General features: G+C 37.4%; 1 protein-coding gene across 1 annotated transcript; it reads right to left on the reverse strand.

The window, feature by feature from the left end:
- On the reverse strand, nucleotides 1–27,246 carry stk11ip (serine/threonine kinase 11 interacting protein). Its single transcript, XM_086148355.1, has 26 exons — nucleotides 27,120–27,246; nucleotides 26,778–26,845; nucleotides 25,809–26,011; nucleotides 25,093–25,167; nucleotides 24,563–24,658; nucleotides 24,358–24,465; nucleotides 24,197–24,268; nucleotides 22,731–22,860; nucleotides 22,413–22,516; nucleotides 22,182–22,271; nucleotides 20,961–21,002; nucleotides 20,608–20,775; nucleotides 20,360–20,441; nucleotides 19,733–20,206; nucleotides 19,262–19,473; nucleotides 18,327–18,437; nucleotides 17,324–17,540; nucleotides 15,500–15,666; nucleotides 15,141–15,399; nucleotides 14,248–14,357; nucleotides 11,836–11,933; nucleotides 11,238–11,419; nucleotides 7,789–7,873; nucleotides 6,591–6,673; nucleotides 4,372–4,598; nucleotides 1–1,120 (listed from the first exon to the last, which is right to left on the reverse strand). Exons 2-26 carry the CDS (start codon nucleotides 26,842–26,844, stop codon nucleotides 989–991), a joined length of 3,594 nt encoding a protein of 1,197 aa, XP_086004481.1. The 5' UTR covers nucleotide 26,845; nucleotides 27,120–27,246; the 3' UTR covers nucleotides 1–988.
- Nucleotides 27,247–27,558: the final 312 nt, after the last annotated feature.

Raw genomic sequence — 27,558 nt, forward strand, 5'->3', positions numbered from 1 at the left:
TGCAAAAAAAAGTAACTTCTTATTTCCAAAGACAGGAATCATATATACATACAGTACATACATACATACACAAACATCTGTATACATTCTTAGAAAAATAAAATAATATTCTGCATCAAAATTTTTAATGAAAAAATGTGGCCAAGATAATTACTGGTTGCTATAAATGAACTTGACAGTGATCAAGGCATCTTGTTTGTGTCACTTAATGAAGATGATAGACAAATTGAATTATAAAATCATGAACCTGAAACAATATCAACAGAGCAGCCATATAGATCCACTGCATTTTTCGGATGCTTTGTTATAATCAAAAGAAGACCCATGTTACTTGCTCTTTACTTACATCATTCATCATCATACATCATCATGTTACTTACATCATTACTTGCTCCAATTATTAAGAGACAAACACAAGCTACTTTTTAGAATTCTAGTGCATTTCAACAGCCTATATAGGAGAAAATAGTGCAAAGTAACCCCTGATAACAGTGTGTTCAACCTCAGGCTTATTTCTGCATAACTGATGTTAAAATTTTCTCAACCCAAAGTCAGAGATAAAGGGCTCTGTGAAAAATAGGGCTGGGGGACCTACTTCCTTTAAGTCCATTTTACACACATTTCCATTCCCACTTTAATACTGTCAAAGCTCAGTCACAAATCTGTCCCATAGTAGTTTGCTATTGCAGTGCTACAGTGATTTCAGAATGCTATGTGATCCTTTGAGGAAAAAAAAAAATGAAACAAGGCACACTCCGATTCAAATGTCTGCCTGACTAAAGAAAACATCATGCCACCACTGCTTTTATAGGCCCACATGAGCCGCATGAATAAGTCTGGATCAAAAGCGCATGAAAGCAATAAGCCTAATGGGAGCAGCCTGAGTGCAGAGAAATAAAGAAACAATCACTCTTCATTTACGACATGGAGGCACATACACACACAAACACACACACACAATTTTTGGGGCCCTCTGAAATTATGGCCACTAGTCTTCCAGGCTTGTTTGCAGTTTTACACCAAACATGGCCTCCCACTGTACTCTGACCCACTCCTGGAGACCCTGGAGGAGTTCCTTACTCTCCGAGCGCACACACCATGTCTTCTCCTGTTTCACCATCTGAGGGACAAAAAAAGGTGGAGTTCAAAACGTGGTTATCCAAACATAAATACAAATCTAAAAAGTCTGACGTCAACAAATAAGAATAAGAATAAGAATAACTTTATTTATCCCGAGGGAAATTGTTGTGCCAGAGTTTCAAGTAAAACATAACAATAATAGACAATAGTAGGAAGGAGGGAGAATAAGAAATACAAATAAAAATATAAAGTGTCAAAGTCAAGGCTATAAAGTGTTTTAAGGTCTTAAAAAGTACAATTTCAAGAATATGGACATTTTCTAGATGTGAGATCGATAGAACACTTAAATTGCATAAAATTTCAACAAAAAAAAGATATCCTTGAATTCCTAATACGTCCTATAAGTAATGTTCATTTTGTGACATTGTTCACATACTGCAAGTATCACTCGCAGACTCATAATATTTCAGGTATGTGCTTTTATCTGTGTCTGAACAAGATGTGTCACCAACACAGTCAATAAAATGAAGCCCTTTTAATTTTGCTGCCTTGTAATCCATCCTACAAAAATCATCAACAAAGTAAGACAAAAGTCAGGTATAAAAATATAAAAATGAAATAAATAAAAAATATAAAAAAAAAAAATATATATATATATATATATATATATATATAAAAATAAAAATCCATGTAGCTTTAACAGATGGGTCTGGTCAAAAGAAACCGCATATTTAAGTAATTAAGGTTAATTTTGATCAACTATGATTATATGTGCCAGACATGCAGCGAATAGACTGCAAGCTTGTTAAGCTCCATGGTGGAGGGGTTTGCGTGTCCAAGTGATCCTGTTAGCTATATTGTTGGGGGCTTTATGCCCCTGGAACAGTCACTCAAGGCAAATAGGTCCAAGGTGCGGGACCAAACAACGTGTGGTTTAGAAGACCCCCATGAAGAAGACTGTGGACCCAGTTTTTCCTTGCCTGGACAGGCAAAAACTGGAGGTACCCCCAGAGAGAGGTGTCGGGCAGGTGTGGGCATATTGATTACCCCCTGTCTCTCCACCTGCATGTTGGGTGTCAACCCGGTGGATGAAAGGGTAGCCTCCCTCTGCCTTCAGGTGTGGGGACAGGTTCTAACTATTGATTGTGGCTGTGCACCCAACAACAGTTCAGTTTACGCAACCTTCTAGGGATCCCTAGAGAGGCTGCTAGAGAGTGCTCCTATTGGGGACTCCCTCGTTCTTCTGGGAGACTTCAATGCTCACGTGGGCAACTTGGAAAGGCGTGATTAGGACCAGCCGATATGAACCCGAGCGGTGCCGGTCAGACCTGGCAGACTCAAACATAACGTGAGGATCTGCTGGGAATGTCTGGCAGAGTCCCTCGTCAGAAGGAGTCTCAACTCCCACCTCCGGAAGAACTACAACCACCTCCCAAGGGAGGCGGGGGACATTGAGTCCAGATGGGCCATGTTCTATTGTTGCTCCAATGTCCATTGAGGCGGGAGACGGGAGCTGCGGCCGTAATGCGGCCAAGCGCCTGTCAGGGCGGAAACCTTCAAACCTGCTGGTGGACTCCAGCGGTGAGGGATGCTGTCAAACTGAAGTAGGAGTCCTATCGGGCCTTTCTGACCTGTGGGGCTCCGGAGGCAGCTGCTGCTCCAGCTGCTGCCCCCTTGACCCGACTCCGGATAAGTGACAGAAGATGGATGGATGGAAGATTGTCAAGTATGCAAGTGCTTAATGAAAAGACCCATGTCTAGCCTTTAGGTCTTCAACTAAAGATAAAAGGAATTTGAAGTAAATAAGGGACATTTGAACTGAAAATAACATAAGCACAGAAAATATCAGAAGTATTGATAAGTCTGCCTTGTTCAAGAGAACTGGCTGTGATTGGTACAGTATTTACAAATTTAGGGGAAAATCAGAATGAATGGAAGGGGGAAAGTTTGAGCTGTTGAGTGAAATGTAAATCAACAAACAGCTGTACAATATGCATTGCACTTATTATCATGCTAGTAGCTTGGCTCTTCTTTTGAAAAACTGTCAGACAATAGTCCTGTGAGTAGTCAGGAAAGTATGACAGGATACATGCTTTGCCGGTGAAAACATAGCAGTTTGCTCTGGATTACTGTCCTTAGTTGAAGAGATCGTGTGTTATTTCAGAGACATTCTGACTCATTGTTGCGGTTTTGTTTGCAGAGAAGGTGAACAAGTTGAGGATTCAGTCAGCTTAGTGCAGTTTTTAACATGTGTGGATTTCAGGCAAATCCAGACAAATCATGGCTCTTTAGGGATTTCTATCTTTTGAAAAGGTTTTTGCTTATTGAGGAATTAGCAAGTACAGCAGTATTGTGGAGATAACCTGAGTACATAAGGATGGAAAGACAAGTCTACCTGCAATCAATTCCAGGTGTGATTCACTCACTAAACTTTTCTCCCGTAAGTCCAAAGCTTCAGTCCTAAAGTCTTTTACCATATTCTCTTATCAACGACAGTTTTCTTTCCTGAAGCATGATTTAGTAAGCCCTAAATTAAGCTTGGCATCGATTTTGATAGGAGTACCTTTTTCTTAAATCAATTAAGTTAATAAAAAGTTGTAAGAATCAAAATTTTTTTTGGTGAATTCAAGCAACATAAATATTAATGCCTGTTTCATGATTAATAAGCCTGCTGATAGTCTACATCAAAAACAGATTCTTTGTTGACAGCAAATATTTTGAAATTTTCCTTGTTAGAAGTATAGGAATCTTGAGGCAGTATTTTTAACTTTTAAACTCCAAATTAATAGTCGATCTAAAGATGCTGTAAGGACGACATAAGAAAATTGTTATAGATGGGCAATCTTATTTGTGATATAATGAACTCTGTGTTGTCAAGAGACGAACATATTCTCAGCTGTATGTAATATAGCCTTGTAGGCTCCTCGATGGCTTAAAGCTCTCAAGGACAAGGAGAGGACACTTAATCTGGACCAACAAGTTGGCCTTGTTGCTCTTAGACACTGGCTAACTTTTGTGTTGAAAGAGAGACCCATAATTCAGAAACTCTTCCATCCAGGCACTAGTTCTCCCAAATCTTCAATTTCCTGTCCAGCCAATACAAAAATGGCAGCTCCACCGACTGTACAACCCCACCTCCCATCTCCACCCCCCTCAACCAACAATGACAATATGGCATTATTCATTATCTTTTTCTTTTTATGTGTGTGGAGTGACAACACAATGCCTTGTGAAAAAGTAATGACAGAATTTCAGTCAGTAACAGTTTCTTTGGAGAAAACACTAACTTACCTCATCATAAAGCTTAATATCTATCCTGCTCTGCTCTGAAGGCCACACGTTGATTGAGCTCACACAATTGATCGGCAATGTTTCCAACACAGTAAAACTCCCACTGGTTGGTCCTATGCTGTCGTTGACTTCCTGGTTGTTTGAGCTCTTCCTCCATTGGTGATCCTCTTTGAGCAGGTACAAAGTTTCCCTGGTGGCCAGAACAGTCACAGGCATCCAAATATCCTCTAGAAGTGAAAATATAAAAATGTTATAAACGTGTGTTGACCAGAAATGCTAATTTAGAGGTTTTTGTACTAAAATCTATGTTATTTCTTTTGGATGGGAAATGATTTACTTGATGACACACTGTTGTTGAAAGAACTGCTTTCATTGAATTTTCTAAGTTGTCTGAGTGTCAAAATGGTGTTTTGTCACAGATGAGTGGCATTTAGAGTTTTACAAATCACTTTTTTGTACTAAGACAAATTTTGGCGTTAAATTTCCTGTCAACAATTCGGCTTTCAGACGAGCATGCAAAGGTAGCAATGGCACAAGACAGATCTAGACATGCTAAAATTACAGCCGTCTGAAATTCCACAGACATGCAAGGCTATGTATCCTAAAGCCATATTCCATTAGCAGAGTTTGTTGAAGGAGAGCCAGAAAGAAACTCTGTCACACCTTTACACGTGTACAAATCACACAGATTTCAACATGTTGTACAACAGCCTTCAAGACAAAGCTGATTTTGGATGGATGCCCATGGTCAGCCTCTCTACAAACAAACATCCCTGCCTCCTAATGCAATCAAGTTTTATCCTGAGTTAAATCAAATCCTATGGGTCAGTAACCAGATTATTGTTTTTAACTTTAATTCTAGTTTAACCCTGCTGCAGTTTAAATGAAGCAAACAAATGCATTGAATCATATAATACAACAATGGTAACAGTATACAGAATCATGTTATGAATATTTTATCATTATCATTATTTTTCAGAATGGTGGGTCACTGGATCCAACTGGTAGGAAATTTTACACACATTTCAGCTAGTGTGCAAACAGGAAGCCACTATCAGCTGAAAATGAAAATCGTTTCACAAGTATGAAATGGTATGGTAAAATTAAGAGCTGTGTGACTTCCATGATATCAGCTTGATCTTTCTCAGTGTGAGATGAATGGTGGTGTTTGACTGATAGAATATTTAATCATACTACTGTCTTTTTCTTCTTTTCCTTTTGGCTTTTCCCTTCAGGGGTTGCCAAACCAAATCAAACTTCTCCATCTATCCCTATTCTCTGTATCTTCCTCGCCCACACCAGCTACCTCCATATCCTCTCTCACTACATCCATAAATCTTCTCTTTGGTCTTCCTCTAGACCTCCTGCCTGGCAGCTCCAATTCCAGTATCTGTCGACCAATGTATTCACTATCCCTCCTCTGAACATGACCAAACCATCTCAGTCTGGCTTCTCTGACTCTCTCATCAAAACATCTAAGATGTGCTGTCTCTCGCCGCTACTCTGGACTTGCCCTAAGTTCTTAAAATCCTCCAAATTCTTGATCTCCACTCGCTATAGCCTCACTGTTCCACCTGGGTTTCTCTCAGTCACACAATCATACTACTATCTATGTTCACTAAATTATTGTTGCCTTTATTTGATTAAAAAAGCAACTACTTTTCACACTTTGAATAGTTATTCAATATCCGTTATTGAAATATTTAACAAAAAATATGTCGTCAAAAGAGGCTATTGACAATATTGGCAGATTAAGATGTGCAATTCTCCTGAGTTATCTCCAAGGTTTAATTTAATCAATTATAACTTTTAACATATCAGGATTTGGCACCTGATTGTATTACTGACCGACTAAATCCCCCTTCCAAGTTTGAATGTCACTTTGGGTCCTCCAATTCAGTCAATCAGTCAATCGTTCCAGGAATAAGGCCAAATACCCGAGAAATTACTTGCCAGAGGAGTTAACACAAACCTGTCCTTTTTAAGAGGCACTTTTGCAGAACTGCTTCTACTTGAATCCTTACACTTCCACAATATCCCAGCAATTTCTCGTGTCATCACAACTTCAGCCATCTCTAACTGTTTGGTCACATGAATTTGTAAAGTGTTTTGTAACTTAATGTTGAAGTCCTCAAAAGGAATAGAAAATAGAGATACATTGTTTTTACATTGTCTATTCTCTGAACAAAAGTGATTTTGTGATGAAAAAAAAATAGTACCTTGTAAGATGAAAGCCAGAATGTAGAAAAATTGCATCTGGCCATCCTCTACATCTGCCTGAATGTCTTCAGACACAAGAGACCTGAAAGAAGACAGAAAAGGGTTCACGTTCTACAACAAAACATTGACAGAAAACTGTCCTGTCCCATGTAAACTGGCATAGCATTGGCTCGTGGTCGGCAGGAACTGTGAGGTCATTGGCCACAGCAGCATCTTAAATGGAACTGCTGCTACGACATGAGGGGAATTTTACAGCAACTGTGATGTAAAGAGGATAAGTGACTAATAATAGGTGACAGGATTTGGGTTGCATAAACAGTTGAAGTGTATTCTAGAAGAGCTGCCACAAAACCCTTGAATGAATTCTTTCATTCGTTTTCATTTTTGATTACTGACCTTTAGAGTGTGTTTTTTTCCTGGCATGTCACATTTACTCATCTATCCTTAAGAAAAACCTTCATTTAACTTCATGTTATTCTTAGTTCCATTCTTTTGAGGTATTCTAGAGAGGCATACATATTGTAACCCAATCAGTTGTAATACTTTTTGAACTCTTTCTGCCTTTGAAAAACTGGGGCTGTTTTTTTTGACATCCCAATGGTAAACAGAGCTCAAAGTCAACAGTCAAAGTCAGCTTGATGGTCAATTTATCCACATGTACGGGACATACAGAGGAATCGAGAAGACGCTTCTCACCATCCCATGGTGACATGAAGATAATAAAATAATGATCAAGTGCGCATTTAACAATAAAGTGCAAAATAAACACTAAGCATAAAACTATAAAGTGCATGCAGATACAATTTATGGGTGCTGGCAGGCTGTTTGTTTAATGAAAAATAATTAAAAATTGTAAGAAAAACAACAGTGGTAATAACAAACACTACTTGATTGATAAACTGTAGGTGTGGTAGAGTAGATTCATGTTACCAGTTCCGATGTAGCATACCAGATAATTTAGTGTGGATGTTTTACGAAATGAAGTCTACAAAAATTATTGTAACTAACTAAAGATGTGCCACAAATGTGCAGCATTAGTAATCTTTCCATGTACACTACAGCAACCATTAACTAATAAGAACAAATACTGTTTGGCCTTTAAGGCTTGGCATGAAAATGAGAAAAAAAATATCAGGAATGTTCTGTTCTCTCTCGGTTTCCCGGTTAAACTGTAGGAAAACAGAGCCAGGAGCATACCAGAGGTGGTGCTTCGGATCGAGTCTTGTGGTGCAGATGGACTTGAGTTTGCTGTCTGATTTGTGAGCCATCTCACGCACAATCTCTGAAGAAACAAAGACAAATTGCGGGACTTTTCATTCCAAATCATTACACAAAGTCACATAAGGGATTAATCATACATGATAAAACACTTAATTGCTTTCTATTTTACACTTTCTAAATTCACAATTAGAGTAAACCAGGGTTCAGTATTAAAAGTTCAGACAATGGACCTTTGTACTCAACCCAGGATGACAGTAAAGTAGGGAAAAGTATAAAGTAACAAATTTCCATGCCTCAAACCAAGAATGTTGCACTACTGAGCTAGATCCTGCCAAAGGACAACAGGGTGTTTCATTTTTTTTTTTTAAACTTTATATATAAATATCAGTTCATTTATTTTAATATATCCGTATAATGATTTATTCAACGTAAGCCCCCTTAGGTTGCTGTATATTATATTTATAGAATTATTCAAAAGAATAGGAAGAAAGTTTAAAGGTTGTACCAAAAACTAAAAAATAAATCAAGTTAATCTTTGAGATAGTTTATAGTTTTGACAATTTTTGTAGGATTTGCAGAAGTAATATTATCAAAATCATAATACAGTTAAGATGTGATCCAAATAGCTGAAGCAGCATTCATTTTTCAATGTAAGTCAATTGTAGAACTGACATTGATTCTATTTTAGATGGAGCTGGATGCTTTGGTTACAAAATAAGACCAGGAACAGAAAGGGACAAATTTGAGCTTTAAGCATATCAATGTTTTCCAAAATAACTAAAAATGTTTTGATTTGTTAATATTGATTGGCCTAATGAGATTGCATTTTCGAACCTGGGGATTACAGCAAAGGCGTTACATGGCAGATTATGAAAAACATTATAGCATTATATTATATACATTATGTTAGGATTTAACCTTTTAGGATCTGCTGTAATAAATCAGAAACAGTAGTGATGATTAATATCGGTGTGACGATCACCCACAAACTGAATAGAAATATCCTTTCACTTGTTTGAAAAAAGTACATCTTTTTTCGAACAAGTATTGACCATGACTGGTTGACCCCGAGTATTGACCCTGAGTGTATCAACACTATTAAACATTATCAATATGTGCAAAGAGAAATAAAAATGAGAAGGAATCCCCTTGAGTGTTTCAGAAATGTAAAAGATTTGAAAAAAGAAAAAAAAAAAAGAAAAAAAAAAAACAGACAAACATTGATAGAAAGAGGTCTGAACGAGAGAGAAAAACTCAATCCAGGACTACATCTTCTAATTTTGTTTCTATGATATGAACACCAAGAGGGATCTCTGGTTGCGGGTATAAGATTGCAGCTCCTTGGAATGGCTAGGTGAGAAAATGCTGGGAACATAATGCGCTGGGTCATGCTCCACATTCACACACTGTGGCATGTCATTGAACTTGACAACAATGCAGGGCAGAGGGGATATCTGAGGTGTTGCTTCACAGTCAAGGTCAAAGAGACAGACTTCAAAAGGACTTACAGGGACACTGAAATGGTAAAAGGAGGAGAGTGGAAAACACTGGGGTAGGGTAAAGGAGGATTATGGAAAAAGTATACTTCATTGTGAATAAATAATAAATATCCCATTTTAGTGCAGCTATAACTAACTACTGTATCAGTGTGGCCTCGATATCCCATTGTAATGATCTGTTTACCCCTGGGGTGAATTCAAAAATAAGAGTCCTTTGCTATGTATATGCATGTCTATGTGTGTCAGCGTAAGTTCACCAAACAAACAAAAAACAATAAAAAAGACATCGGACACTGACAACAGGATGACTTTGTAAGGTGTGGTCTAAGATCACAAAGTTAGAGAAGGCAATGGGCTGAGGAATGTTTTTAACCCAGTCGGTGCTTCGGTCTCATTTATATCACTACCCTTGTTCTGTCAGTCTCTAATTCATTTGAAGAGACATTTTAAAATAAAATCTACATATCAGTGTTTTGTATGCTGGACAGATAAATGAAGACAATGTGAAATTAGTTTGTTTTGAGATCTAGCCTCTAAAGATGTTTAGCAAACGTCTGGTAATAAACATTATTTAGGCCTTAAAATCATAATTAAATGTTACTGAAAGGTTACTGACAATGTTGTTATGCACAAGATCTTAAAAAAACACTAATAGGAGGCAATAGAACAATCATGCATTTTATTTTTGAATGATTTAATATAACTTTTATGTTAATGAAGTTTTTAGTGGTGTAATGATAATAACATTGTTTTGAATGAAAACACCAGGCTTGAAATTCTGCAGATTCCAAACATTTTTAGCAATAATTTTGTCAGAGACAGAAAACATCAAATCAAAAATATATAAATCTCAATAAACAGGAACATGATCCAAAACTTAATTCAGCCCTTCCAAGGGATATCTATTTTGTGCTGGTCTCTCGCGAGTATTGAAAAAAGAATTGTCGGACAAAAGAATATTGTCTAATATGTTTCACTTCTTCTGTCATGAAAGAATTTTTTTTTCACATGTTTTCCATGTGTGGAAAATCAACTGCATCCCAAATATATCAGCTTTCCTGTAACCCATGACACAAAGACTTTAAAACTGGGTATCAAACATCCTTACCTCTTGCTTGCACATTCACTTTTTCTACATTGTACTAAAATAAAAAAAAAAACAAGACCATTTTTTACAATCTTTGCTTCTTAATGCCTAAAAAAAATATTTAAATTGCCCAAAATTTCTAAAATGAGATAGATGAAGCTGCTTTGCCTTGAAAAAGTGCAGCTGCTAAATTCACTAAAATTGGGCCGAACTTAAAGGACACAAGGAACACAAAAAATAAATATGTATATTGTACAACCTCATATTCTCACACTTTCCCAAAAATACCAAGTAGAGTGTGGTTGATATGCTTTTCAAAACCATTACAAATGTGCCAATATTTCATTCCAGGGCTCACAGAGAGCCCCTTTCTAATAAAAGCATTTTCTCCAATTTCTGGTCCTTGTTTGCAAACCAGTAATTCTGGGCAGGGTGTATTTAACCAGAAACAGGGGAGAGGGGGCTGATATATGTGTCACATATATGCACACATATGGTATAATATTAGCTGAAGAGGGGAGAAGGTTAGGTTTCCATTTGCAGTAAAATGCCTGTAAGGGGAAAATGCTGTTCCAATACCTACTGCAGGAATTCAACTATAGGCTACAATGTTTTGGAAATAAAATGAGTCCAGGGAAATGTGTGTGGCTTCCAGCCCTGCTCAAAATATTTGATGAAACGGGTAAAACCAGTGAATGAAGATAAAAGAGGGTCAACGAGTTTCTTTCTTGAACTTGGACTAAATTCATATAAACAAAAACGTCCTTTTATGTGTTTTTCCATACGTTAAACAGAAATAATTTTCAACTTGGCTTGTGTCTGGCAGTGTTTCCTTTTACCTGTCAAGATGCCAAAGAATTGTTTGCAGCGTATACTGTCTCTCACAAGGAGGGTGTAGGCAACGCCTCCATCTCCAAACTCCATATGGATGCTCTGAGAGCCAAGACCCACCTCCAGATAGCTGAGCTCAAGGATTGGGTGGTAGTCCCTTTTCTGAAGCCAATCAGAGAGCTGACCTTTGCTGGGAGGACACAATATTGGGCATAACAAAACTGCATTAAAGGGTAATTCACACTGGAAAAAGACAATAAATTGAAAATAAATAAATAAAACATGAATATGTCCAGTTGCTACAAGAAGATTTCAACAAGAATTCACCATGACTTGGATGATTGAGAGCCTTCACAGAGAAATAAAATAATTACTTGATCTCTGATACATGATGGTCTTAAGTCGATACCATAACAACTTAAACTGTTATGGTTTAAGCTGTTATGGTTAAACCATAACAGCTTATCAATGGACAGATAAGATTGCTAAGATTGATTGATCGATACACTTTTTTAATCCCAGAGGACAGTTAATTTTGACAAGATTCACAATAAAATCGTGTAAACTTGCCAAAAAAGGGATCGTAATTTAAAAGCCTTGACTCACTTGTTTTCAGATGTCATTTCAAGGAGATAGATTCTCTTATCTGACACCACCAGCAAGGAGGGAAGCTCCCTGTCTTCTCCATATCTGACGGCGGACGTCTGAGAGCAGCCAGAAAAAAAAAAAATGAATGAATAAAAATAGAAACAAATGAAGAGCAAATATAATTCCAACAGTTCCTTTTTGTTTCTCTTTCATTAAAATCTTTCCAAAATTGAAATCTGAAGAAATATCATTGAAAGTCAAAATGTCAAAATGAAACTGTGATAAATAGAAACATAAACATGACGAATTGACAAATCGAGCACCTCCTTCCAGTTGCTGTGGTAATCTTTGTCAAAGTAACACATAATTGATTTAAAGACCTCATAGGTTGAGATTCATAACAAAGAGGTCTTAAACAAAGGAGACTGACAGGAGACTCAGGTAAAATGGGCTCCAGAAGGTAGAGGGAACTGGTCTAAATGAGCCCTCAGAACAGAAAGTAAATACAAACATCTTGGGGGATGAAAGTACTGTTGAAGTGCAGCAGAGCTGAAGGTTTTCACCACCCACTAAGCTGTTGAAATACACAGTTACAAGGGAGGGATTTTTGGAAGGTCTTTAAAAAGCTACAATCATAAAAGGAGTACTGGTAATAACACCAATTGTGGTTCATCCACAATGAGTTAAAATGCATAGAACAATTGCCTGCAAGGGATTAATAGAGCAAAAAAAAAAACAAATAAACAATCCCCCCCAAAGGAACTGCACAGCTAGTCTGAGCAATAAATCATAGTCCAAGCACTGTTCTGATTTAACTGTAGTCAAAACAGAGTTTTGCGCCATTATATCTTAATCTCCTCCAGAGAATGAATAGCCCTGACAGTCATTAGATACACACAAGTAATTTTGGCAGGTTTGCTTGAATGAATGAATGTTGAAATAATACCGCCTCATAAGTGTGCGGTCAATACAATACATATAATTAATTATATATATACATATATGGCATGCAAAGGAGTGGAAGTGGAAAGTAGTGGAAGTTGAGAGTGTCGCCTGACACTCTGAATACAATGCAACTCTTTGAGACAAGGAAAATCAAGAGGACAAAGGCAGAGCAGAGGACAAAGTGGTGGACAATGAAAAGGGAGGAGTGTTGTATGGTTTTCAGGGAGGAGTTGAGAAAGGCTCTAGGTGGTCAGGGAGAGCTTCCAGATAACTGGACAACTACAGCTCATGTTATCAGGGACACAAGTAGGAGAGTACTTGGTGAGTAATCTGGAAGGAAAGTAGAAAAAGAGACTTGGTGGTGGAATGAGGAGTATATACAGAGAAAGTGGTTAGCAAAGAAGGAGTGGGACACTGAGGGGACCGAAGAGAACAGACAAGACTACAGGGAGATACAGCATAAGGTAAAGATAGGGGTAGCAAAGGGCGTACAATCACTTTTATGTAAGGTTAATCGCAGCAAGACAGAATATATGTGTGTGAATGAGAGGGACCCCGGTGGAAAAATGAGGCTACAGGGAGTGTTGATCGAGAGGTTGGAAGAGTTCAAGTACTTGGGGTCAACAGTCCATAGCAGCGTAGACTGGAAAAGAGGTAAAGAAACAGGTTCAAGCAGGTTGGAATGGGTGGAGAAGTGTCAGGGGTACTATGTGATAGAACACTATCAGCCAGCATCAAAGGAAAGGCGTTCCATACAGTGGTGAGATGCCGTATGGCCTAGAAACAGTGACAATGGAGAAAAGACATGAGGCAGAGCTTGAGGTTGCAAAGATGAAGATGCTGAGGTTCTCTTTGGGAGTGACAAGGATGGAAAGGATCAGGAATGAGTCTACCAGAGGGAACGCACATCTTAGATGGTTTGGAGAGAAGGTCAGAGAAGCCAGACTGAGATTGTTCGGTCGGGTACAGAGGAGGGATAGTGAATATATTGACTTTACAGCAGTAATCCCATAAAAATGTGAAAATACTTTTCAACTTGAAGCAGAAAAGCAGAAAATTCAAACAGCACAGAGGAATTGTTTGTGTGTGCAGTGGAACTCACAAACATGCGCTGTGTTTGTTTGAGAGGTGTTGTATATGTATGACTGTGGGGTGTTTTGGGTGAGGTAAGTGACTATGGCTGTCACTGGTGGTTGTCACTCGTGTTGAAAATTGCCTTATCCTGGTCCGCAGAAACGGATTTCCGCTGTAACTCGAGTACCACCTGTAATTCATTATTTTTTTTTACCTCACCATTTGTTTGTTTCACAGTTAACATCCTATAAGCAATTTTGAAAATTGTAGTACATTTCCTTTCTTTTGAATAAATATCTTTTGTAACCACTGAATTTTCTATGGTCTCAGTGCTGGGCCATGACAAACTCAGGGCTCTACTTTTAGAAAACACAGGTTATAGGGTTGTTTAAAGTCTTGATGGCTACATACCTTTAGAAAAGAATGAAGTTCCTCTTCCTCTTCAAAGACATCCATATCTAGGAAAAGCTTCAACCGATGGTCCACCACCTCCTGGACCCCAGAGAGCAGGTCCAAATCATCTACAAACATGTAAACAAAGTCATGTTTCAACTGTTTGTTCAACATTGATATAAAGTCCAAGCTGGAGCAGTATACTGTGGAAAAGAGGGAAATTTCTCAAATAATACAAATTACAAAGGGAATAATAGAAATTAAATTCTTCTAAAAATTCTGAAAACAATTCTTGTAATGCATGGCGTTTTACATTTGTACTTGATCATTTGTCTCAGATTTTATTAAGGCAGGATTACCTAACAACCCTAACACATGGAGGCACATAAAAATGGCAACTATTCAGGTAATGAACACAAACTGTGTTTACTTAATGATGTCTCCATGCAAAACAAATGAGACAACTTTTATTATAAGGAAGGGAAATCAGAGGTCAGATTAAAAAGCCGCAGTGTTGTATTAGATACACTAAGAGCAACTCATCTTTGAAGACAAAACACCCCACGTGCAAAGAAAGGAAATTAGTGCAATGCTCCGCAACGATAGGTCCCAATGCCACCAAAAAACAGTGTCAGGAATTATTTTGATAAAGAAAAATCAGTCCTTTAAAACTAAATCTGTTTTCTTTGCATTTATACCAGGCAAATGTGTATAAAAAGTTGTGGATTCCAGCAGGTATATGTTGAGTATGTTGCAGCATTTTGTTTTAAATAAATGTTATTCAAAACATTTTTGCCAGGAATTTGTCAACCATGCAATAATGATTTTAAGCTCAACATAATTTTTAGCATTCCCTATTTTGGACAAATTACATGTTACATTACAGTTGAAGAAAGTTGAAGTAAACCCACCAACTGTCACTCTTCCTGCAGGTTGGGCTTCAACTTTAGGTGGAGTTGCACTAATTGCTGTGTAATGGTAGCTGCCAGCAAGATCTTCTTTACTCTGGCAGCTTGAATTGTAAGACAGGCTGCAGATTTCTCCCTGATCCTCGCCTATAAAGAAGGAACTTCCCTGGGCCGAAAAGAAGGTTGGATCTTCTGTAGTATTGGTGGTTGTGCAGACCTCTTGAGTGGGACTGCTGCTGACACTGACATAAGTACACTCCTCCTGCCATGAGCCAGAAAAAAAAAATAGAGTAAGAGCAGAATCCAATGCTTTTTGTGCATAGATTACAGAAGATAAAAAGAGACAGGAATGAAAACATTACCTTGATTATATTATTAGCAATGCAAGTGCTTGGGGTGGCATTGAGATGGTCTAAGTCATCATTCGGCCATGATGGCTGAGGGATCGGTGTACTGCTACTCGGAGGAGATTGACTGACCAACTGAACCACATGGTCACTTCCACATTCAGGACAAATATCAGTGTTTCCTGTAAAGACAAAAGAGCAAAAATTATGTTTTCATCATTTTCTTTCAAGGTGCTGCGTAGTGAACAATTGGGAACCACGTTTGACTGATTTAAGACCCCAAACAGGGGCTAGACAATTTCTGACTTAAGAGCACATTTCAATCCCATTTCCATATTAACTAGCTGTTCTTTTGTAAATTGATAGTTTGCTTCAAAAAAAAATCTCTAGTGCAGATTTGTTTATTTAACATAACATTCACGATCTCCTTCTCTTCTCTTTGGAGTTCAAGTCATATTGGCTATAATTCAGGGAGAAAACAAACATGATAACATTTGTTTGTTTTTGTGTATAGTAATGAAACAATGTTCCTTTACAGAATACAGAATTCATTGCCTGAAGTTACACCACACTGGCTAAGTAAGCCATTGAGGAAACCTCCAAACATTTGTTGAACAAGCCAACTCTCTACAGGTATAAGTGCATGCTAGTGCATGCCTTAATGTCAGGTTTGGTCCAATCACGGTGAGGTTGCTGCTAGAGCAAACTGTATTATTAGTCTTGGGGTAATGACAGAGGTGGAAACTCAGTGAACCGGCAGCTCAAAAAGAGATAACACCTGGGATGCATCACTGCATTGTGGCTGGAACCCAAATTTAGCCTTGAGAAAATTTGGAACCCAGTGAAAAACACCATTAGGAACCTGACACAAAGTACAGGGTTGTTAAGTGATAGACCTTTGTTGCCAGGTTTTCCATTTTCGAATACCAACAACAGGGCAAGCTGATTAGGAATAATGGAGTAGACTTTGAATGGATTCAAAGTGCAGAACCAGCATAATTTGGATTGTCTGTTCTGTATTGAAGTGAAATTTGAATCTCAATAAAAAGAAAAATATGAAAATATGAATTGCAATATAGAATTTTAAATTCCATAAAAAATTAAAATAAATCCAAATGTTTTTTAAGACTTTCCTGGTAATTTCTTGCAACTGCTTACAAACTTCTTCTAGATTTTCAGGGTGCCATTTCAGATGTTAAGCAATTTCTTTCGTGCCTGCCAGTTTAAGTCTTTATCACTTCTATTTTTGATATAGCTCCTTGTTGACCTTTTTTTTTCCCCAGATTGTTTTGGACATAATTAAAATTTACTTGTGGTATTTACCTACTATTCAAAAATACAAAATAAATAAATAATAATAATCAAAGCAAGTTTGTAATGTCCAGCACAAGGCACAACAATCTTCAAAAACTTTGAAGAAAAACATAACTAACTAGTTATGTTTTTCGTCAAAAGTTGAATTCACAATCTCAACATTGAGGAAAGGCAACTGGCTCTACTTTACAGGAGAGGCTGAAGACAGACACTCACCTTTTTAACTGAGTTCTATTATCTTGCTTAAGTGAATACTTCACTTTTATGACATGTTTTCTTCTAGTGAACATGTTCAGAGAGATTTATAGAGATCAGCTATTTTTACATGCCTCTCTTTTTTAGCAACTGCATTAATCTTTGCATGGACCTAAGTTGAAAATTAAATTAAATTTTTTCTTGATTTATCTGGTAGCCTTTAACATTTAAGATGGACAGACTTATCAACAGATGCTTCTTAGACCAAAAAACATTGGCAAGATCTTTCAGTGTTGCTTGAAGGCATAAAACATATTTCATTTTTGTCACCTTTGCGGTTGTTATAGTCCATTAACTCCTCCTTATCCTGTTGGTCCACACGATCCTGCCTCCTCCCTCTTCCTCCTTCCTCCTCTTCACTTCCGTCTCCCTGGAGAGTGAATTCTGACCTGCAGCGGAGGCACTGCAGATGAACATAGCCGGGGCGGAGTTTGGCATCTCGTTGATTGTTTTCCTCCACCACATGAGACAGGACTTCATTGAGAGCCTAGTATGAACATAATAATAACAATCTGAACTTAGATACAAAGTGAAAAAGGTAAAATTCACCAAGGTGGTCATGAGGTGCCAGTGAAACAAATGAAGAACAAAAGAGGTCTTATGGTAGTGAGTCTATAGTCTTTTAAATAGTCTATTCTCACACAATTTGACAAGACAAATGATGGATGATATTCACGTTTTCTCCAAAGCAAGTAAAGAAGAACAACGCATCAAGTAGAAACATACAAAGACAAAAATGGATTAAGACATTTCCCACTGACAATATTGCTTTTACTGATTCCTGAGTGCTTCTGTGCGCTCATTATCCAAGCTATGCAAGCTTGGATAATGTTATTGTTGCCATGTGCAACCATGACAATAAGCACTTTATAAGAAATAAATAACATAATGACATGACAGTTCACCACTAACCTGAAACCAAATTTCTTTTGTGTTGTGGTAACACCATCTGTGGCAAAGTTTTGGGTAATATACAATGTGAGACCGGACATTTAAAATGGTAGTGTACCAAATACCTTTGGCGATATCACATTTGAGAATTGAGATGAGCGGTATTGCAGTGTGTGGACGGGCTTTGTTGCGACTGTCCTTGTGATAGGACGTTGGTGTGTACATAAATATCTCATATAACCTCTCATAAAACTGATTTTTACATCTAACAATGTTCCGGGGTTTTATTTTGTCACATCATTTGTGAGATAAACCTAACAATTTTTTTAGTCTGTGTGTCCAAATAAAAGTGCCTATGAGGGGTTTTGTGTCTGCCATTTACTCTGAGGGCCTGTTGTGGTTCATCATCTAGCAGCACATAACATCTCCTTCTCTTCTCCTTGCAGATGTAGTGGAATTGCAGCTCCACAGCTGGAAGAATCTCTTCTTTTTCCTGAGACAAAGAAATACGTACATATTATGAACATGAGGACTAAGTTAATGAGTGAACTCATTCATTCTGTTCAATGTCCTTCTAAACACGTAGCCAAAACAACCCATATAATAATTCATGCAGTGTGAAGTGATTGCACAATTGTATTAAGGTTTAACTGAGAAAAATAACTTTCATTCAGCTTTATAATATGATTTGTGCCAAATTACAGATTTAGGCATAAGAAATTAGTAAAAAATGAGGCAATAAACATTGATCTTATGGCAGCACAATTCAACACAGAAGAATTAATGCTAAACTTGAAACATGGTAAGCACTATGCAGTTATTCATTAATTTATCATTCAAGAATCAAGCACTTCATTCAGAGCAAATATTAATTCACATCCTTACGTAAAGTAATATTTGCTATGAAGTGCTTATTTCGTTGTTATACAAATACTTCGCACGAAATATCTAGAAATAATTCTCAAAAAAATATGACTATCTTCATACTATTGCAGCTCTATTTTTTATTTCTATTCAGGTTTTCTGAGGCCAAGTAAAATGAGCAGCCCCTATGCATTGTATAGTCATTGTTTGGAGTAATTATATTGCTTGAAAAAATTAAGCTGTAAACTTTGAAGTGACATTTTTTGTGCACACTGTAATTGCAAAAAAATCTATATACATTGTAAAATTGTAGTTGAATTCATCTTACTGCATTTATGATGACAAAACAATTGGGCATTTGACAAAGAACTGGGATGTGCACTTGATATCAAATCCCATTTTCAAGGCCTCTCTCTTCTTTTTAACTTCTTTTCAAAAGCCTCCAGCCCTCACCCCTCGTCTCCAGGCAGCTTCAGTTGTCTCCACCCTGGCCAAGCTGTCGAGCTCCAGGCGACATCTCTCCTGGCCTTGCTGCATATCCACCTCCAACATCAGGCCCTGTTTGAGGCGTAGAAATATCTCTCTTCGACCCCTCTGACCCTGGTCTTCTTTGGATCCTTCATTTTCTGATAGTACACCCACAAGCAGGGGAAGACAAAGGTCCACTGCAGGAAAACAACAGAAACTCATAACCGATTTCAAATTCAGAGAAGCTGTGCTGTAAATTCATGTCAGGTTTGTAAGATTTGTAATATTAAGCACAGCCTGTGTCTGCACCTCTGTAGGGTGGTTTTGAGGACTATTGTACTGTTGAAGACAAAATTTCTAATTTTTTTCTGACATTTTAACATTACGTGAAAAATTCTGTCAAGAATTCTTGATGTTGATGTCTAAAGATGTTTTATTTTTCAATAAATGTCTTGCCTCCCAGGTCCTCCTCCACTTCTTCCCCCATGTCTCCAATCTTTGATCTCGGTAAGCTCTGGGCTTCTGGACTCTGTCTGTGAGTCACCTCTTGACTATTTATCATGCTGTCTTCCAAGGTGGACTCTGTCTGGTGAGGCCACTGTAATGTTGACTCTGTATCCTGCTCTGCATCTGTGTCAGAACTTTCTAACTTTGGCTCTGAAGAGAGAAGCGGTGGAGGGAGAATCTCTAAAGCTTCAAGGGATGATGGACATGGCTTTGGATCAGCTGTGGAGCTTGCACATTGGGAGGTATTAAAACTGTTTGGGACGCTGTGTGGTTGCTGGGGGGCAAGCTGGACGGTACAGATATTTGAGGTTATGGAGGATGGCGCTTCATCCAGATGGTGTTTGAATCGCAGCCAATTGTCACCCTGCTGCTCTCTGAAGCTGGACATGCGTTCAATCTCCTGCTGGTGGGGGAGTATAATGTCTAGGAGAAATTAAACAAACTTTAGAATTTTATAGTCATTTAATATCTAGATGAGCATTAGTGTTTGAATATTATCACATTCAGTTCGAACGAAAGACAGGAAATTCATGCATTTGGAGCTTTGTTGCAAATAGAAATGGTTTCATAACTAACCCATCATGGAGGACTGAGCTCTGGGCTCATAATCTGTATCACTGGGTTCAGAGATGCTGGCCTTCCGCACCTTCACCTTACTCTGAAATACAGATCAGTGAAACAGAAGTAAGAACTGCCCCCCCAAAAAAAACATTTCTTTATCTGACAAAGTCAACAGTCTGGGTGGAGCAGAATCTTTGGATACTGCTGTGCCCTAAGAAAAATGTACTGATTATTAAAAATCTTGCAATTCTTTTGACTCGTACCCTGGATTTTTTCCGACGAAGGTGTGAGACTCCCACTTCCCCAACTGAAACACTATCACTTAGCTCCCCTGCTCCACTGGAAAACTCCTGGTTGCTTCTTTCCAATGGATGGCCAACTTGAACAGATGTCTGGGCCTGAATAATCATCTGCCCTGGTTTTGGTAGGACCTATGATTTAAAAAGGTCTAAGTAAGCACATCTGCCAAACTGCAACAAATACTTACAGTATTGTAAATTAAACAAACCATATGAATATTTGTACTCTAAACTCTTTTCACAATGAACTTGGACATAATACAATAATACGCAGACAAGATTTGTACTATTAACAATATTCTGACAGTGATACGTACTGATAACTCTGAGGAGGTCAGCTGTATTCCATCAAGTTTAAGCTGGTAGACACAAAAAACAATTCTGTGATTTTAGAAGACATTTTTACACAAGGACACATTCTATAAAACATCCATGCACATAAGAACACACATACACACACACACACACACACAAAATACATGCACACACAAAATACATGCACACACAAAATAAATACATTTAAAAAAAGTACAGATAAAAATTCATCTAACAATATGCTGCATCAGATTTAATTGATTTAATACCCAACACAAGTGTGCTGAGATACAAAACAAACATTTATCGATATAAATGAATACTGAACTTGCAATCAACAATCAATTCTTGAAAAAAATAGTAATTAGATTGTTGCTCTGTACTGTATCAGCCAATGAGTGGTGCCTCAAACAACCTTCAGTAATGGCCATAAACAGTCAAAGTTAAGAACCACATCTGAAATGTATCAAGTATTCTTGAACATAGTATTAACCTGTTTTTTTAATACCTTCTAAAAGCCAATATTTGGATACTTTTGAATATCATTCAGCATTATTACTTACTTATTACTTACTTATTATTCACTTATTTCAGCATTAAATTGCCATATAAATCCCAAACAAAAATGGATGGAGATTTGACAAAATGTCTTTTGATAAAGTACTTTAACGTCCCTTGAAATATTCACTAAATGTCTGCAATTTTTTTTACTTAATAACATACTTTTCCCCCATTAAATTTGTGAATTCAAAAGTATGTTCTTTTCTTGTTATTTATCTTTCCAAGAATAACATTTTGCTTTTCTAAGGAAATTTAGGTAAATTGTATTTTTGTTTTCCTTGCGAAACACATTCTAAATTTTTTTATTGTTCATTTCTGTTCACTTATTAGACAAAGTTTTGCAATTGCTCATATGACTCAAAGTAGTATCTTCATCATTTTAATTAAAGTTTACCACTAAATTCTCCAGGCCATTGCCTTTTCTCTTTTATTGTCATGCTGGTCACCTGTTTTCTACATATTGCAGTACTTTTGGGGGATGTGCGGCGCCCATTCAGACCACTAGACAGCAGAAGGATTTAGTTACACAAGTAGAACAAGGCCTTACTGGAGAAACTGTAAAAGCTAAGCTTTATAATTCATTTGTTTCTATTTTTATACTTTGGCATTTATCAATTTAATATACAGCTGACATGTCAATTTTTGCTTTTGAGGTTACTCACTCTGAGTTTGACAGCTTTTGGTGAGAGATGGCTGACTGTGCAGATGCGGTGAGTCTCTTGAAAGTACAGCGGGTTCCCCTCCAGGTTCAGCTTTGGGCAGAACATTAAACTTCAATGTGAATATTTATCTTGCACACTGGACATGTAACTACACCTGAGCACAAGCTTTGAAACGACCGAGTGAATATCACAAACTTTTCTGGGTATATATCAATGTATGTTTCTACTTACTGTTTTCAGGCAGTGTAGTAGAGACAGGGGAGCTAGCTGTGAATGCTCCAACAGAAAATTATAAGCCAGGTCTAAGTGCTGTAGTGATGACAAAAGCTCCACACCTGTTTCACAAAGGAGATAATCAAGATAGAAAATAAAGACAAAATCAAAACCTGTGAGATAAACCTCTACTTAGTATCCAATAACTCCACTTGGGTCTTTGGTAAGTAATAATGAACAAGAGGATTTTAGATGAAAAACAGTAGTCTGGAAGCCAACAACAATAGGGTGTAAGCCATTGGATGGTTTTCTTTCTGGCATCTTGGTCTATTGTACCATTTATCGTCTCCAGTTCATTATTCCTGAGGATGAGTATGTGAAGTTTCACCCTGGAACTCATGCCCAGTTGTGGTGCCCTCTGCAGGCAGTTGTAGCCCAAGTTCAAGTGTTCCAAATCGCTCAAGGGCTAAGAGGAAGTAGTGAGGAAATGAGAGAAAGAGGAATAAGAAAATTAGGAATTATCACAAGCAGAAACAAAAGAAAATATCAGTATTCACAGACCTATTTCAATACTTCTTTTCCAAGAATCACTCTCAGGAATGTAGATGGAATGACACAGATCACTTGACACTTTATATTTTATTGTATTTCTTATTCTCCCTCCTTCCTACTATTATCTATTATTGTTATGTTTTGCTTGAAACTCTGGCACAACAATGTCCTTCGGAATAAATAAAGTTGTTCTTATCTTATCTTATCTTATCTTATCTTATCTTATCTTATCTTATCTTATCTTATCTTATCAGGCCCAAACAAAAATACGTCCCTTTTTGTCGATGTTCTGAGAGTAGATTTGACTTTGAGGGCTGCAGCATTTATCTCAGTTATAATTGTATGTTGGTAAATATTGTCAAATAATATATACATACAACATTGTTCAGATATTCTAACTTATGGTTGACACTTGACAACCTGATAGCATAGTACTTTCACTTTCTTAAACAAACACACACATTAAATTGAGACAAATCTGTTAAACTGACCAAGTAACTGGTCTAAGTTACAACAATAAAATTACAGTATTTCACAGTAATCTTTTTAGTCATCTAGAGCTGGTAAGAAATCAATTTTAGAAACATAACCAAGCATGCTGACCTCCTAAGCTTTGTCTTTTCCTTTACCGCAGAACTAACTTTCACTACATGCGTAAATCTCTGCTTTGGTCTTCATCTAGGCCTTTGTCTGACAGTTCCAACATTAACACCCTTCTATCAGAATATTCACTATTTGTTCTTTGTACATGTTCAGACTATCTCAGGCTAAACTCCTAATGATCATTTCTTGAGCTTGGGAAGTGGATTTTTGTTTAAAGTGGTTTTGGGAACCAGTGACCAAAATTTCTCAATTTTCCGATTCTTTATAGACCTATCAGCTGAATAAGAAAAACACTCTCAGCAGGTTTTCTGTTGCCTGTAATTATTCATTTGTTGCAACTCTAGCTTAAATTGTGATGGGAAGAATGCAACAAATATAATGAATAAACCAGATCAAAGTAATCAACCAGGAGTAATTCATAATTACATTTCAGGTATAACTTTATGCCAACCCTCTAAAGTTCCATTAATGCCTTTTAGCCCACAGGTAACCATTTGTGATTTGACTTCATTTTTCATGAGTAAATGCAGGACCAAATTTTATTGTTCAAATTCATGTTATCACTTAAATGTTCAGATTTTCCAAAGCAATCCATTCCAGACATTAAGCTCAGTTTTGAGAATCCTTGATCATGAGAGTGTACTTACTTTTAAAAATTCTGCGCATTCCTGAATCTTGTTATGGCTTAAATCCAAAGACTTCAGGACATTCAGTAAACTCTGGTGCATGAAAAGTAGAGGCATTGCAGTCAAGAAACATCAGTTGAGACATCTGTAATTACACATCTATGTGTGGTTGTTCGCCTTACTAGTGACTGGTCAAGGCAGGCAATGGAATTGTAGCTAAAATTAAGAGTGTGCAGTTCCAGCCAAGGCAATGCTGAGCTGAGGTCACCACCACACAGGGAAAGCAGCTCCTGCATAACAAATGAGAACGCCATCAAGACTTGTTCTTTCTTTTCCAGGCACATGGACCACTCATGGTCAAAAGACTGACAAATTTTGTAATCGTACCTCCAGGGTGCCGAGACTTTTTGAGCAGGTAAAGACCTCCAATTGAGAATAAACTGCTCTAAGTCCCTCCAGACAGTGAGGGGGTATTCGCTTCAGCTATTGTGGAGGAGAAAACAATAAAAAGGCATACAGAGTTTGAGAAGAGGAAAAGGAACAAATTATGACAAAAAGGTTCATCTGACAGTGGCCACAATTCATTAATCTCTCAGAGAACAATAACGAGCTGCATAATAAAACCATCTTACAGGAATCTTATTTGGATTTGAATAGTTCAAGCAGCATAATAATCGGATGCTAACAAGTGCAGTAGCTGAAAACAAAGCCATTTAAATATATCACAATTTTACGCATACTATTTACATGCCATGTCCCAATAATTAAATCATGAAGAGAAGTTGCTTTAAAACTATAGTCAAAATGCTGTGTCTATCAACAATAATTTAAAAGTCAAAAACACAAATCAATTTCAAAGGGAAATTTGTAACAATTACAAAGAAAACAAGACAAGGAAGAACATAAGATGTATGTACCTCAAGATACTTGAGAGATTTGAAAGGGAAAATTTTCACCATCGATTGAAGTCGAGTGCCTGGTGGGTTGATGAGCTGCATGAGGACAAACAACAGGACCAAATACTTTCAGAACTTTTTAAGAATGTGTTGGTGCAGCTCCTGTCAGTTATGAGCCAGAAGGAAGATGGTTATCAGGAAGGGGGTTAACGCAGCCAAAAGTACCAAAAAGCTGAAATGCAATCAGTAAAAAAATATCTCAACACTTCAACACAATTTTGACACCTATACATTTGCTTTTCCACCCAAACATTTTTCTCTCCCTGTAGCCCGCTTTCCATGAAGCTGTACTGATACCCCAAAAACAGAAACATGGCATAATTCATATGTATAATACCCAATCAGGTTGGGAATTAAACACCTCAACTCCAGAGTGTATGATTACATTCATAAACACATTCATAAATACAAATACTTAATGAACTAAACTTCATCCTGAATCATTTTTTTCAACTGAAGACATATACTTCAAAACCCCTGTGATATCGGAATATCATTCAAAATTTGAGCTGATAGGAACATTTCACATATAACAAAGCTCAACTGTTTTCTGTATATTACTTTCCAGGGGGCACTCTGCTGAAAACCAATGCCAACCACTATTGAAGGCAAACCCAATCAACAAAGCTGTAGTTTGCAATAGTAGCATAACATAAAGACTTGTAGTCAAAATACACCTTAAGTGAGACAGTCTTCTGGAACATGTCAAAAACAAACTGCAATTGCAACAGGAAGGACGTGTCAGCAGGGTGGGAAGGCAGCGCCAGAAAGCCATGCGACTGGTTCCTGGACAGCAGATGCAGCTCAAACAACCTGTTTAGCTGCTGTAAACTGGTTGCAGGCAGGGTGAGCGTACTTTTACCATCCAGCACCAAGTCACCTGAAAGGCAGAAAAAAGGCTACATTTTACATTCTAAATAAATAGTAACAAAAACAGTACTCTAAGGACCAGCTGAGAAGCAGGTTGATTTACAATATTTGACAATTATAGTTTCCTACGTTTTTCTCCCACAAAAATGTTGATTAATGACAACAGTAAAAGGAAAAAAAGTTAATTGAAAAACTTGAACAAACATCTATAGAGGCCCAGAATTTCAGAAGCTGTTCATAATAAAATATAAATCTTAAATAAGGACTATTAAACAGTTTCATGATATTATAAATTTTGACCGTAATTTTAATTTTGGTTAAATGAGCATCATAAATTTGCTAGCTAAGGCCTAGAAGCTTATTCATATTCATTGTTATTGTTGTGCTGCTGTGACAAAAAAAAAATCCCCTATGAGGATCAATAAAGTATTGTCTTATAATGTCTTATCAGTTTACTCACCCTTATAAATAGAATGATTAATATATTAATCATAATAATTTTTGGCAAATATAAATGCAATCAGTATCAACTTTAAAATTGTGAGACACTGTGTTTAAGTCCCTCTGCCAGCATTAAAGCATATAGTGGGAAAAAAACTGCACCAATACGTTTGTGTTAGTAACTACGCCCACTGCCACCTGCGTCAAGTGTAAATTCGATTCACAGCCTCTGATAAGTAGAAATAACTACAGTTCCTCCAACTCTGACAGATATTTAGATATTCATTTATTTAGATATTTAATCCTGTCCGTGTGCATTTGTCACCAAAACTCACCATAATTACGGAGGAGAGTGGCCAGACTGTTTACCATGGAGGACAGGCCACTGTGAGATACAGCCATCCTGTGATTACGTTTGAGGAAGTATTAGTACGACATTTTCGTATTCCAAAAAGCAAATTGATTAAGCCAATTCTTCTCAACAGTCTTGGCAGAGACAAAGCCGAAAGGAGAAGGAAAAGAAAAGGAAGAAGAAGTCTTGGCAGAGACCATTCACTAGCCTACAGCATGCTACATGGTGAACATACTGCATTTTCGTGACAATAATAATGATTTGTTAGTCACCTTACAAGGATTTGAAAATGTATTTTGCTGGTGGCAAAGATTACAAAACAAACCTGCGTAGTGGCAGCAGAAATGTTGTAAGCTGACATGTATTTAAAGCTTGTTAAAAAAAAAAAACAGAAATAGAGCCCAGCTGTTTTAGTAGGGGCGCAGAGACGACGTTTCATCGGTAAATAGTATTTTCATAACATGGTGCAGTTTACGGCTCACCTCGTCACGTGACATTAAAGAAGCGGCCTGTATGGTGGCCTCGATTTACCAAAACAAACGAAATTGACTTCTTGTTAAAGTCACCATAACTATGTGTGTAATGTAGACAATTTCAGAATCCTCATTGTTCTAGTATTAAATCAGTATTACAGTATTATATTAAACCACAAGTCCATGTGTCCAATCCACATGCAGTCGCTCTTATTTGAGAGGTAAAACGCCGCAATATTCTATTTTTGTTGTTAGACCCTGTGGCCGCCAGATGTCGCAACATAATAAGAA

The sequence above is a fragment of the Fistularia commersonii genome, chromosome 6 (assembly GCF_037954325.1).
Source record: "Fistularia commersonii isolate RoL2024-O1a breed Wild chromosome 6, RoL_Fcom_v1.0, whole genome shotgun sequence".
Taxonomy (NCBI): Eukaryota; Metazoa; Chordata; class Actinopteri; order Syngnathiformes; family Fistulariidae; genus Fistularia; species Fistularia commersonii.